This window comes from Nerophis lumbriciformis, linkage group LG19 (genome assembly GCF_033978685.3).
Source record: "Nerophis lumbriciformis linkage group LG19, RoL_Nlum_v2.1, whole genome shotgun sequence".
In the NCBI taxonomy this organism is placed as follows: Eukaryota; Metazoa; Chordata; class Actinopteri; order Syngnathiformes; family Syngnathidae; genus Nerophis; species Nerophis lumbriciformis.
This window is the reverse complement of record NC_084566.2, coordinates 1,075,499-1,088,917: the sequence shown is the minus strand read 5'-3', so window position 1 is coordinate 1,088,917 and position 13,419 is coordinate 1,075,499. Positions and strand designations below refer to the sequence as shown.

Here is a 13,419-nt window from a genome sequence, read left to right as displayed (position 1 = left end):
TGTTGCGGAGAGGATAAGACTAATAATAGAAGTGAGATAGAGAAGAAAGCGGGTGAGAAGTCAGAGGGGCGAACGGCGAGGAGAAAGACGTACCCGTGAGCTTGAAATATAGGAAACCTTTTTTCCGGGACGCTGTCCAGCATTTGTTGCATCCCGCACACGCAGTACTCCATCACCATATACGTGCAGCACGAGTCAAGGGCATTTGAAACAAATACAATCTAAAAGCAACAACATCTGTCTTGACAAAGACAACAGTGCTCATATCGGGTTAATAATGATGTGCCTTTGGATCACATAATAAAGTGAGAGGAATAAGGATATATTTTCTGCTTCTCTTCATTGTACAGAACATCCACCAACTGTATCACATTCTTGTGCTGGAGTCTTCTTAGCAGCTGAATCTCCCTGAAAAAAAAATGGAAAAATTAAAAAAACACGTGTTGGTATCATATAGCATCATAATTATTACTAAATGACCAACACAAAAAAAATATAATTTATTATTTAAGCCAAAACAAGTTTGAAATTAGTTTTTGTGGTTAACGTTTGTAAGATGAACTGCATGCTCATTGAATTACAATCTATATATTCCGAAGAAACTTGTGTACGCAGAAGTCATTCCAATCCCGGGCGTGGCAGGCCTGAAAGTGTTGCCATGGAAACAAGACCAGCATTGCTCAATCAACGGCTCAAGAAAATTTCCATGGCGATGCTGTGCAAGCGGTTAAGTGCGGAGAAAACAGTGGCAAAGTAAAATAATGGGGTGTGTGTGGGTTGGGAGGGGGGAAACTCTTACATGCCTCAACAGGTCTCGCTTGAGGTGTCCACCATGTAAGATGAATAGATGTACTGTACTGTGAGAAGAAAATACTAAAAACACGCCATCTCGAAGACTATCTTCCCGCTGCGTGAACTCATGCGGCTGTTCCCCGATGCTTCCTCTATAATTAGCACGGGCTGCAGTAATACTTAATGATGTGTGGTGTGATTAAATCCTCTGGTAGTCGGCAGGAAATTAGGAACACAGAAATGTTGAATCGGAGACGGTAGTGTGTCGTCGATAACAAATAACTTGCGCCGTTTATAGATCAGAAATAAGTCACAGTGACACTTATTTTTTGTTGATGATGTCTCTCTCGGTCTTATCCCCCTCTTCTCTCCGCAATTTCCCCCTCTGTCTTCTTTTTTCTTTTCTTCTTTCTATCCCCTCCTGCTCCGGTCCAGCAGCACCAAACACTAAATATTTCCATTCAATTAAGTCAAATACACATAAGGTAGGGGTGTCAAACTCATTTGAGCTCAGGGGCCGCATGGAGAAAAATCTGTGCACACGCGTGCAAAATCATGGCATTGAAACAAAAAATAAAGACAACTTCAGATTGTTTTCTTTGTCTTACTTTGGCCAAAAATAGAACAAACACATTCTGAAAATATTACAATAAAAATATAGAAAAAAATACCGGCAGCGGTAAAGTTTAGATCCATGAAGGAAAGAAGAAAGTGAATGAATGTTTATAACTGAATCAATTTACATATGCATAGAAATTTGTTTTTCTTTTGTATTTTTTAAATGAATTAAGTAACGTTTATTACAACCTTTTTGCAAAACACAATATAGAATGTGAGATATAACGGGATAATGCATACATTTATCATTTGTTTTCAATACGGTTACAAAGAAGTGGGACCCCATTTTTATGACTGGGACTCCATTAGAAAATTCCTAGCGCAAACACTGATGGAGTATTGGTGCGTGCAAAACAGCAGCAGGCGGCTGTGGCCTGAGGGCCGGTTCTAATACTAATCAAATATCATCCCGGGGGCCATAGATCATTCATTCGCGGGCCGGAACTGACCCATGTGCCTTGACTCTGACACGTAGGACATAAGGCAACAAGAAAAGTATCCCACATCTTTTGTGTACAGCAATTCTGTACAGCAGATATGGGCATCTACATCAACAATAGGATTTGCCTAAGTGGCTGGACTGGAGATGTAAAAAAAAAAGAATGACACAGGTACAGGGGTAGGAAATGGATGGATGGATGAAAGGTGCTGGGACTTTATACTTAAAGATCAAGGTGGGCATACAATGGTACATTATAATTTTATGTCCAGAAGTTTTCATGAGAAATGGTCTGTTGCATATGATTCATTTCTAGAAGCTGGACTCTTAACAGTAAGCAGTAACTAGTACCCTGTGGGTGCTGCAGTTGCAGCCGTAGCAACCACCTGAATACAATCAAGGTCCGGCTGGGTCATACTCACGGCCACGGACCCGAGCAGTCATTATAGGTACATCACGGAGTACAATTTAGGTCTATGGTACGTGACTCAGCATCTGCTGCAATAGTAGAGACTTGAGGTCATACAAAGCGGAATTTGAGAAAAAATATGCTTCTTCTAACCAATGTAAATCTTGTCAGACCGCAGCTAAGCAAGCATCAAGGCATACATAAGATCTTCCTTTGGCTTTTATGTAATACATACTCCAAAACATGGGCCGCCATCTTGGCTAAGTTATGGGTAACGTCATCGTATCAAGGGGGACCTCAATGAACTTTACGATAACGCTTTTTGCACCTTTATTCCAAAAGAAGTCACAGTCACAACCATGGGTAATAAGATGGGGCATTAAAAGTAGGGATGTTACGATCAAAGTTTTATGCTGCCAATTCCAATCATCCATTAATGAGATCGGCCAATACCAATACCCATCACATGTATTAATTGTACATTTTTCTATGTGCCTATGGTGAGCGCTCTTGACAATTTAACAATATCAACACGATATTTAAACTAGTTCCTTAATTTCTTTTATTACATACAATTATTTGAGCAAAACATAATAGTACACAATAACTTAAACAAAAGCAAAAACTACTATCTCCTACTCAATTAAATCCTTTGATTTTTGCCCTAAAAGCCCTTCTGTGTTCAGAGATTTATTCACAGAGTTTGTAAACATGAATAAAAAAACAAAAAAGTATATATATTTTCAGAAAATAAAAATATCGATCTTGTCACTCTAGTATCGATCATATACTAATACTAACCTTGTGTGATAAAGGCCGTCATTTTCGTACTCACGCGCAGTCACGTGATGATCTCGCGCTGTTTGAGTTAGTTCCGGTTTCCTGTTGCGAGAGGCACGCACGTTCAGTCAAGCAGTCGAACTTCTTCGGTGAAATTGACAGTTAAAGCCTCCTCTTTAGTCCTGCTGGTGCTGTTTAGCGCTGGAGTCGCTAAAGAAAGTGAGTTTGGGGGTATCCATAATACGCTGATAGGGAAAAGTTTGTCTTCTTGTCATTCTGCTAACATTAGCCTGTTAGCTTGTACATTTGTCTATTTGTGGCCATTGTAAAGACGATTTATAGCGTGTTTGGAAGTATTTGTTTGCTACCACTAGCTAATGCCTTCTAGTGGCTAATGTTATTACCGTAGCTGGCAATTATTACGCTGTTGTGGGGGCGGGAACAATGTCGAACATTGTTGAAATGTGAACTTTTGCAATCGCCATGATGGGTTTGTTTGTCGCCACTAGACGACAGCATTGTATTACTTTTAATACGTTCCTGAGCTAAGTGCATTGTATTTTGCATTAGACTTTCCATCGTTTTTACAGAACACCATTCCAGTGTCCATTCCATCGATACATCCATTTAATTCGTCCATCATATATATATATATATATATATATATATATATATATATATAAATAAATAAATTACAGTGCTATCAACATCAGCAGAAATAAAGCCAATGAAAAACATTTAGATTGTCATCTCTTCCCCCTGTGTTCTAACAGACACACCATCTTTCCTATAGTTAGTCCTATGAGCGAATAAGCCCCTCAGCTATCACTTCCCTAACATTTTGGTCCTTAGAGCCGGAAAATGTATTAAAGATGGACCCAGTAGAAGAGATGCATCTCGCTGTGGGACAGAAGACTGCTAGACTACGAAGTGGATCACTTGGGATATCATCTATCAGATCTACCCCCTTCAAGTACAATACAGTCTCTACCGTCCTTTCAAGAGTACATGGCTCAGGCTCCCTTCCATATACCTGTCTTCCGACGCTCCTATGGGAATGCTGCTCAGTCTGACACTCCCCAGCTCGCCCCAAGTCACCTCCAGAGAACCAGTGTGGAATGGGACAACTTGCACCCTGCAGTCCCCTACCAGACAAGCCCTTACCACAACTACCCCACCTCCCAGGAGATCTAAATAATACAGGAGGAGAACACAAAGTTGCATCACTCACAGCAGTGGATCCAGTCAGGCATGAAGGAATTGAATGAAGCCCTAACTAAGATTAAGGCACTAATAGACATTGCCTTGAAAACAGAAATGGCTAAAAGCAGTAGCCCAGCACCGAGGACAGAGACACCCCAAGTTGTTGCAGCTCTTACCAGCCACCCTCTAAAGGCAGGACCTCAGGAGGAAATTTAGTGGCCTCTCCTACCATGGCCTGAACATCAGCCAGACCTGCAAAGCAATGTGCAGTCCCTCAAGTTAGAGGAGGGTAGCAACCAGCCCCTCTATCCTCCCTCTCTTAACGACTCTGTTGATCCTCCCATATGGCCTGCTCCACCACCTCCATGTCATCAGCACATTCCTCCTCCCTGTCGGAGCATCCTACCACCTGTAACTGAGCCAATCTATAGATGTCCTACCCCACTATTCCTAAATTCAGCAATCCAGATCCCAACGAGTTTGCGCGGCTGCGCATAGCATTAGAGAACATGCTTCCAGCTAATTATACTGAACTGTTTAGCTATCAGGAACTCGTAGACCATCTTAGGTTAGAAGAAGCCAACTCCCCAACCCCATTCACTGACACCATGGCAGCCCTCCACAACAAGTTTGGCCAACCACATCAACTCGCTCTCCAGAAGATAGCTAGTGTCCTTGAAGCCCCTGAAGTTAGGTGTGGTGACATTGCTGCACTTCAGAAGTTCTCCCTACAGATACAGTCCCTTGTAGGTTTGCTGCAGACCTTCGGTCCACCGGGGGAAATTGAACTAAACTGTGGTTCCCATGTAGCCCGTCTACTAAGCAAGCTCCCCACTGAACAGCGCGCTAATTTCCGCCAACATCAGAACAAGCCATACCCTCCGTGGCCTGTCAGAATGGCTCCGGTATGAGTCGTGGTGTAAAGGGTTTGAAAGTCAAACTTCTGCACACGCTAGCAAGGAAGTGCCGAGCAGAAAGAATGACAGCCGTGCTGGCAAACGAGCAGTCATAGTCCTACATGGGGCCGGCAAGCTTGCAGAACCCCCAACCAACAAGAATAGAGCGTATAATGCCCAGTTTAAGGCAGAGGTATGCTGTGCCTACTGTGACAGAAATGAACAGCCAATGAACAGCCAATGCAGTGAGGTTACCAAACTCTCCAAAGAACAGCTCAAAGAGTGGATACAGGTCAACAAATGCTGCTGACGCTGTGCACATGCCCATCTAGCTGCCCAATGCACATTGAGAAGGCCATGTAGTATTTGCCAGGGAAATCACCTCCTGGCCATCCATGAAATCAACAGTAGGTTGAAGAGGGGCAATGAAGGAGTAGCTGCCAAACAAGAAATCTGTCTTGATAACTCCACCTCCCGCTCTCTCTACCTTGATCAACCAAGTGCAGGAAACAAAGTAATGTTAAAGGTGGTTCCAATCCTCATCCACTACGGATGAAGGACTCTGAACACTTTTGCGATCCTAGACGATGGATTTGAAAGATCACTGTTGTTACCTATGGCTGCCAAAGCTCTAGGCATAAAGGGTATTCCAGAAGTTCTTCCTCTCCGCACAGTAAGGCAGGACATCAAAGTACTTCAGGGATACACAGTGTCCTTCCATATCTTCTCGGTCAACAATCCTACCAAACGCCATAACGTTGGAGGCGCGTTCACCGCCAGCCGCCTTAGCTTCGCCAAGCACACTTACCCTGTAGAGTGCCTCCAGAAAAAGTTCAGACACCTCTGTGGCCTTACCATACCTGCCCTCAGGAAAGCTGAGCCGGCACAACTCATCGGTTCTGACCAGCCTCACCTAGTAACGCTAGTTGAACCGGTCAGGCTCGGCCCACCCGGCAGCCCTGCTGCAGTCCACACAAGAGTGGGGTGGACCCTCCAAGGCCCAATCCAGTTCATGGGGCAGGCCGCAAACTCTGTCCAATGTCTCTTCACTTTTGCTCCTCCCTAGTTTAAAGACATGTATAAACATTTCAAAAGGTTGTGGCAGATGGATTCAGTCTCCTACTAACCTGAAAGGGATGTGGTAAGATCAAAGCAAGACAAGCAAACAGTAGCTATGCTTGATGCTAAAACTGTCCGCATGAAGGTCGATGGCACCCAGAGGTATGCTACACCGCTGCTCCGTCATCCTGGCCCGCCCCCGCTTGCTTCACCTAAAGACTGTCATGCTCTTGCTGCAAAGCACCGAGCGCCGCCTCCTAAAGAACCCGAATCAGGCTATAAAGGGGTGATACAGAAACTAATCGATACCGGTGCTGTGCTCGAAGTCTGCCAAGACATCCCCCATAAGGAAGAGTGGTACATCCCTCACCACCTTGTCAGCCACAATGGGACGTTTTGTCTGGTCTTCAACTGCCCTAGCCTGGGAGTTTTTTTGTTGGGAGTCCTGTTGAGGTTTCGTGAACGCCCCGAAGCAGTAAGTGGAGATATAAAAGGGATGTTCCATCAGGTACGCCTCCTCTCTGAGGATCGGCCCTTACTTAGATTCCTGTGGTGAGACTTACAAGTGGACGAACACCCCAGAGTGTTCGAATGGCAAATCCTTCCGTTTGGCACGGCCTGCAGCCCGTGCTGTGCAACCTATGGCCTGCAACACCATGAGGTGGATTCCAGCCAACCTGATAACGACCTCAAGTTTTCAGTATAGAACTGTTTTATGTCGACAATTGTCTCCGAAGCTTGCACACCCAAGATGAAGCCAAGTCACTCGTGGATCGCCTCCGAGCCCTTCTAGCCACAGCAGGATTTGACTTGCGCCAGTGGGCTTGCAATGACGCAAATGTCCTGAGTCATCTCCTGCAAAAAAACAAATCCGAGAGCCTGGACAAGTGGTTAGTGCACAACAGCTCCAACCCCCAACAATTTACTCTTGGTCTTAGTTGGAACTGGGCAACGGACTGCCTGAGCTACAAACACAGAACTGTGACCTATGAAGCGGCAACCCTGAGAAACATTTACAAAGTCCTCGCCTCCCAATATGATCCCTTTCGTTACTTGTTGCCTCACTCCACCCGAGCAAAGCTTTTTGTCCGACAGTTGTGGGATAAGCAGCGTGGCTGGGATGACACAAACCTTTCCTATGAACTCGTGCAAGCCTGGTCCAGTTGGGGAGCAGAACTTGAATTTTTGTTTTGTTTGTGATTCCCCCGCCCTTATGTTTCCCCAGGTGCTGTGCTGGAAGGTGCTACGTACGAGGTTCACGTTTTTTCAGATGCCTCCGAGCAGGCTTATGGTGCCGTGGCGTACCTGAGAACCGAAGACGGCCAACAACCCCGCAGACAATCTCACACAGGGTAAGTGAAGCAGAGCCCAGATGTTCACAAGGCCCTCCCTTCCTTGGGAAAGACCCGGACACCTGGCCGGAGAAGCCTACTACAAAAGCCTGGGAGGACCCAACAGAGATCCGGAAAGCTACCTGCTCTGCCCTGACGGTTACCTTGCCTATGAGCTCCAATTACAAAGTGTATGACACCTAGAAGGAGTGCATTGAGGTCAAGGTTCAGGAGATACCTGGAGAGAGTTCCCCCGAATCCCCTCTGAATGCTAAAGAGTATCAGAGAGCAGAGACAATGGTGTTGCTGCAGGCACAACAAGAACTGTTTCCTCAGGACTACAACCTGCTAGCAAAGGGAAAACCTGCCTCATCCAATAGCCGGTTACTTACCTTATTCCCCAAATAGGACCAATCATTTGGCCTAATAAGAGTGGGTGGCTGTGGCGTTCAGAAGGCCTTAGTGACTCTACATTACATCAAGTTGTTCTGGATCCATTACACTCTTTACAGTTCGTTCCCTGACATGTATGTTTAATGGATGCTGTAGATTGTGACGTGTATATTATACACAATGTGTTTGTTTATTACAGAACTCCATTTCAGTGTCCATTCCATTCCATCGATGTATCCATTTAATTTGTCCATCCTATATATAAATAAATTACACTGCTATCAACATCAGCAGAAATAAAGCCAATTAAAAATATTTTGATTGTCATCCCTTCACCCTGTGTTCTGACAGACACATCATATTTCCTATAGTTAGGCCTATAAACGAATTAGCCCCTCAGCTATCGCCTCCCGAACACCTTGGTATACTACTACTACCCTTGGTATCGACCCCACCAATTTATGGCTCAATCTGCCCTCCTTTTACATGTCCTGTACTGACTGACAATGCTGACACGCAGTGATGGGCAGTACCAAACTACATGTAGCTACGCTACGTAGCTTAACTACATTCTCCAGTAGCTTGGCGGTAGCTTAGCTACTTTTTTAACAAGTAGCTTTTCCTGTAGCTTAGCTACTTATAGACCCTTGTAGCTAGGTAGCTTACATCAAAGCTACAAAGAGAGAAAATGGGGACTGCGAATCCAAGCCATAGAATATATGGAGAAAATACAATGACCTGGATAAATGAGAATATCCATACGTATGGACAAAATCCATGATGACTGGTTGGTGTTCCTTTGATGAGTGACAATTGGTTAAGCTTAGGGTGAAACATTACAGACTGGCCAATCAGAGGCAACATCAAAACCAGGAAGCAAAATCATAAGTCAATCAGTCATGTCATGATGACGAGGGAGTCGGAGAAAGAGGGACGCTTCAAGCTCACAACGTGATAGCAGTTAACTTCATTTTACACCTGTGTGACAATGAAGAATTTTGATAAATAAGGCACATTTGCATCACTCTTATGTTATTTAAGTTCTATGTCTTAGCGTCGGATTCCAATTTTATTCATGCGGCACATTTATAACTTCCACAGTTGAACGAAGTGCTGTACAGAAATAAAATAAAATTCAAAATAATGGCAATGTTAACAGTTAACGTATTAAAAGACTTACACGACAGTTCAAGTAAAAACATTTTTTTTGATGACAACAAGTTTACCCCGGAACAGATTATTTCTAGGGCTATTATTCAATTGGGAAAAATTGTTGTAATATACAAAATATTTGGAAGTTTGAAAAAAGCATCTCAGAACTGACTTGTCTTCAATCCCAGAGCTTCCACTCTAAAGTATGGTCATAAAATTGGTCAAATACAGAGTTTAGCCAAACTTATAGACAGACTTTTTGGCCCATTTTGAAATCTCAATTACCGTATTTGACGGACCATAGGGTGCACTGGATTATAAAGCGCACTGCCGATGAGCGGGTCTAGTCAGTTCCATTTTCATACAAAAGGCGCACCGGATTATAGGGCGCATTAAAAAGTGGTTATATTATTATTTTTTTCTAAATTGAAGACACTTCTTTGTGGTCTACATAACATGTAACAGTGGTTCTTTGGTCAAAATGTTGCATAGATTGTTTTACAGATCAACTTCAAGCCGCTTTCTGATGGTCGCTTCAGAATGCACCGTTTCGTGGGCATTACTTATTTACGTGGCTCACCTTCGGCCGCGTCTTTTCTCCGTCATCTTTGTTGTAGCGGTGTAGCGTGCAAGGACAGAGCTAACTGTTTTAATGACATTTAGACTTTACTTCAATCAATAGCGGAGCAGCATCTTCTCATCCGTGGCTCACTAGTGCAATAACAATGCCGGAAATGTGTCCCGTGAAAAACTGTCTGACCGGAACTCTCTAATAACTAAAGTTCCTTGGGTGAATAATGTAAACTCACTACACCGCAGTGACGTGCGGTGAGGTTCATGGCTGGTGAGGCACTGACTTCATCACAGTCAGATTTACAAACATATGAACCCTAAAGAGTATCTTATTCACCATTTGATTGGCAGCAGTTAACGGGTTATGTTTAAAAGCCCATACCAGCATTCTTCCCTGCTTGGCACTCAGCATCAAGGGTTGGAATTGGGGGTTAAATCACCAAAAATGATTCCCGGGCGCGGCCGCTGCCCACTGCTCCCCTCACCTCCCAGGGGGTGATCAAGGGGATGAGTCAAATGGAGAGGACAAATTTCACCACACCTAGTGTGTGTGTGTGTGACAATCATTGGTACTTTAACTTTACACATACAAACTGTAGCACACAAAAAAGCACATTTAATAAAAAAAAAACATTATGTTCTTACCTTTACTTATAAATGAAGTCCATGCGCAGCTCCTTTTGAACAAAAGCATCGATAACTTGTTTATAGAAGTCTTCCTTATGTTTCTTCAGTTTTAAAAGTCTCTCTGTCTCGATGGAGATCTTCCTTTAAGTATTACCTCCTGCTTCGATTGAAAGTCCAGTTTAGAAAACTGTTTTATTTTAGATATGTAATCCTCCATGTTAAACGTCCAGGCAAGAGGAAAAAATAAACGATCGCTGCTAACTGTTGCTGCTTGTTGTCACTTCTTCTGCAGCCGAATAGTCGCAAGAATGATCTCTGGGGTCACTACCCCCCTCTACCACCAGAAGGCGGGATTACTGCGAGCCTCACACAGTGCGTCTTCGCAGCAGTTTTATGATTGCTCAGCACAAGAAATACGTTACACACATACAGTTGTTGACAAAATACACTGTACATGATATACCTCAGCTAACTAAACTATGGAAATGTATAATATAATTCATATAGCAATACGGTCTCACTGCACAGCAGGCCAGCAGTTAGCCGAGTCATTGCGCAATCCATGGTGAGGCTCAACTCAGTGACGTGCCTCAAATGGCTGCTGATCACCGCAAGTCTCTTCTCAGTATTTGAACGGCAAATGTGAAAATTCAGCGATTTTGAATAAAAATAATCTAAAACTGGTGAAGTTAAATGGAAAATAACTTTATAGTATAATCACTGGATACATATAACAATTTAATTTTTTTTTTTCTTTTTACATTATTTTTCTTTCCATGATGGCTCATGAGGCCCCGCCTCACCTGCCTCCACGTCACTGCTACACCGCGCTTTCATGGCGAGTTTACTGACAGATATAAGTAAGAACTGTACACTACTTTGTATTAGAAATGGCAACAGTGGAGGATGAATGTCCCATAACAAGAAGATAGAGAAAAAGAAGAAGCTTATCGACTACGGCGTCGGCACTGACTACAAAGTTAAGTTAAAGTTAAAGTACCAATGATTGTCACACACACACTAGGTGTAGTGAAATCTGTCCTCTGCATTTGACCCATCCCCTTGTTCACCCCCTGGGAGGTGAGGGGAGCAGTGAGCAGCAGTGGCCGCACCCGGCAATCTAAGTCGGACGCGCACACAATTTCTGGACTTATGCAGATCCCAAATATAGATCAGCAGGTACCATAAGGTAAGAAAAGTTGCTCTTGCATAATATTGCGAAACAAAACGCCAGATAATGTCTTACCTTACACACACACACACACACACACACACACACACACACACACACACACACACACACACACACACACACACACACATACACACACACACACACACACACACACACACACACACACACACACACACACACACACACACACACACACACACACACACACACACACACACACACACACACACACAATAATGATACTTGTATGTTGAAGCACAGTACAATTCATTAAGCAGTGCGGCTTCATAGCTTACCAAAGTGGTACTAAAACATTTAGATTTTTGAGCGCCGTGTGTAATGTTCTACATTCTCAATGTAACATATACAATTTTGGTGTTGTTTACTTGAATCATATCGCAGTCTACACGTATCTCTTGTGTGACTGCCATCTACTGGTCACACTTATCATTTCACCATGTACCAAATAAAATAGCTTTGAGGTCGGTAAGCACAACCAAAATGATTCCTTACATTAGTCGCACCGGGTTATAAGACGCACTATCGAGTTTTGAGAAAAGGAAAAGATTTTTATAGTCCGAAAAATACAGTACCGTTATAAGCACATAAACGATTTTTTAAATAGAAGCATAAACCTTGTTCTGCACATGAAATTGTAATGGGACACTCAGCTGGGTAACAATGGTGATAAATGATGATGCATGAATCAGGATTTGTCATAAAACACACTGGGAACAAAAAGGTAGAAAAAGTACCACTCACTTTTTCACATTTGCTTCTCCATTGGGAATCCTCCTCAGCTTCTTCTTTTTCAGTATCTTGACAGCCCGCCGACAGAGGGTTTCAGAGTCCAGCATCTCTTTCACTTTGCCATACGATCCCTCCCCCAGCAGATCGCCCATCAAGTACTTTCCTATCAACTTCGCCCTTTTCCTCCGCGGCTGATAAATTACCTCGCTGGAGTCGATGCGGTGAATGAACGTGTCCATCTCCATCAGTTCGTTCTCGTTCAGGTAGTCAAGGTGATGTATCTCCCCGCTGCTCATGACCAAGCCGCAGTTGGAACCTCCCCGCGCAAACTGGCCGAGCGTCGGCGCGTAATCCACGGTTCTTGCCCGAAAATGAGTCCACAAGAGGTAATGGATCAATTCTGAAATACTGAAATTGGGAGCGGGGGAATTCAGGCCGGGGTTGGGGTCAGTCCTGGCTTGTAAACATTAGGGTTGTTATTAATCAAGAGCCGCACACAGAGGTAAAAATATGTTGGTTCCACCAACAAAAAATGTTTTCTCTCCTCTGTTCTATATTAATTTAACACCATTTGAGGAGAGGCAAGCTGCCCCGGTTCAAGGCCATGCAGCACAACATTTCTGTCAAGGATCCATGCTGCATGGCAGGAGTCTGCCTGGGGACACATAAGCGTGTACTCCTGGGCCCGATCCAAACACACTTCCAATGCCAGATTCATGCAGCGCTGTCAGCCACACTTCTGCGAACGGAGCCTTCCAAAAAAATAAATAAATAAAAAGTTCTCCTGTCTTCAGGTGTCCTCCATGCCAGTGTGGTTCCAGCTGTCGGAAAGCAGTGGGTCGTTTAAACATTAATGAGAACACACACACAAAAATCCACAACAGTTTGATTTGTTTCACACATGCAAGTTACATGTTTACACTCGCACAATTCAACATGTCCGAAAAGGAGTAGGAAGAAACAGTTATTTTAATCTGGTTTAATTACTCCCTAGGTCAGGGGTGTCAAACGTACGGTATAAAAATTAGCTGTTCTTTTTTTTTTACGGAAGAAACTGCTGTTCTAAATGTGTCCACTGGGTGTCACAATAGCAATTCTGTTAGGCAAGCAAACGGGGCCAAGCAAGAGGTACACAGTGAAGGGTGACTGTGGCTCCTCCTCTGCGACCCACATGAAACTTAAACAATGCCGTTTTATGTCTT

The 13,419-nt window shown here is 43.7% G+C and overlaps 1 protein-coding gene across 3 annotated transcripts in view; it reads right to left on the bottom strand.

Annotated features, from left to right (window-relative positions):
• Positions 1-13,419, bottom strand: part of stk11 (serine/threonine kinase 11) — a 32,201-nt gene that overhangs the window by 16,626 nt on the left and 2,156 nt on the right. For 2 of the 3 annotated variants that reach the window (XM_061979786.2, XM_061979787.1), the window contains exons 2-5: positions 12,230-13,038; positions 3,060-3,140; positions 325-408; positions 94-183 (exon numbers count right to left, since the gene is read on the bottom strand). In XM_061979786.2, coding sequence (XP_061835770.1) covers positions 94-183; positions 325-408; positions 3,060-3,140; positions 12,230-12,513 — 539 coding nt within the window. In that variant the 5' untranslated portion in view covers positions 12,514-13,038. The remainder of the gene's footprint in view (positions 1-93; positions 184-324; positions 409-3,059; positions 3,141-12,229; positions 13,039-13,419) is intronic. The other variant, XM_061979788.2, reaches the window with a different exon arrangement.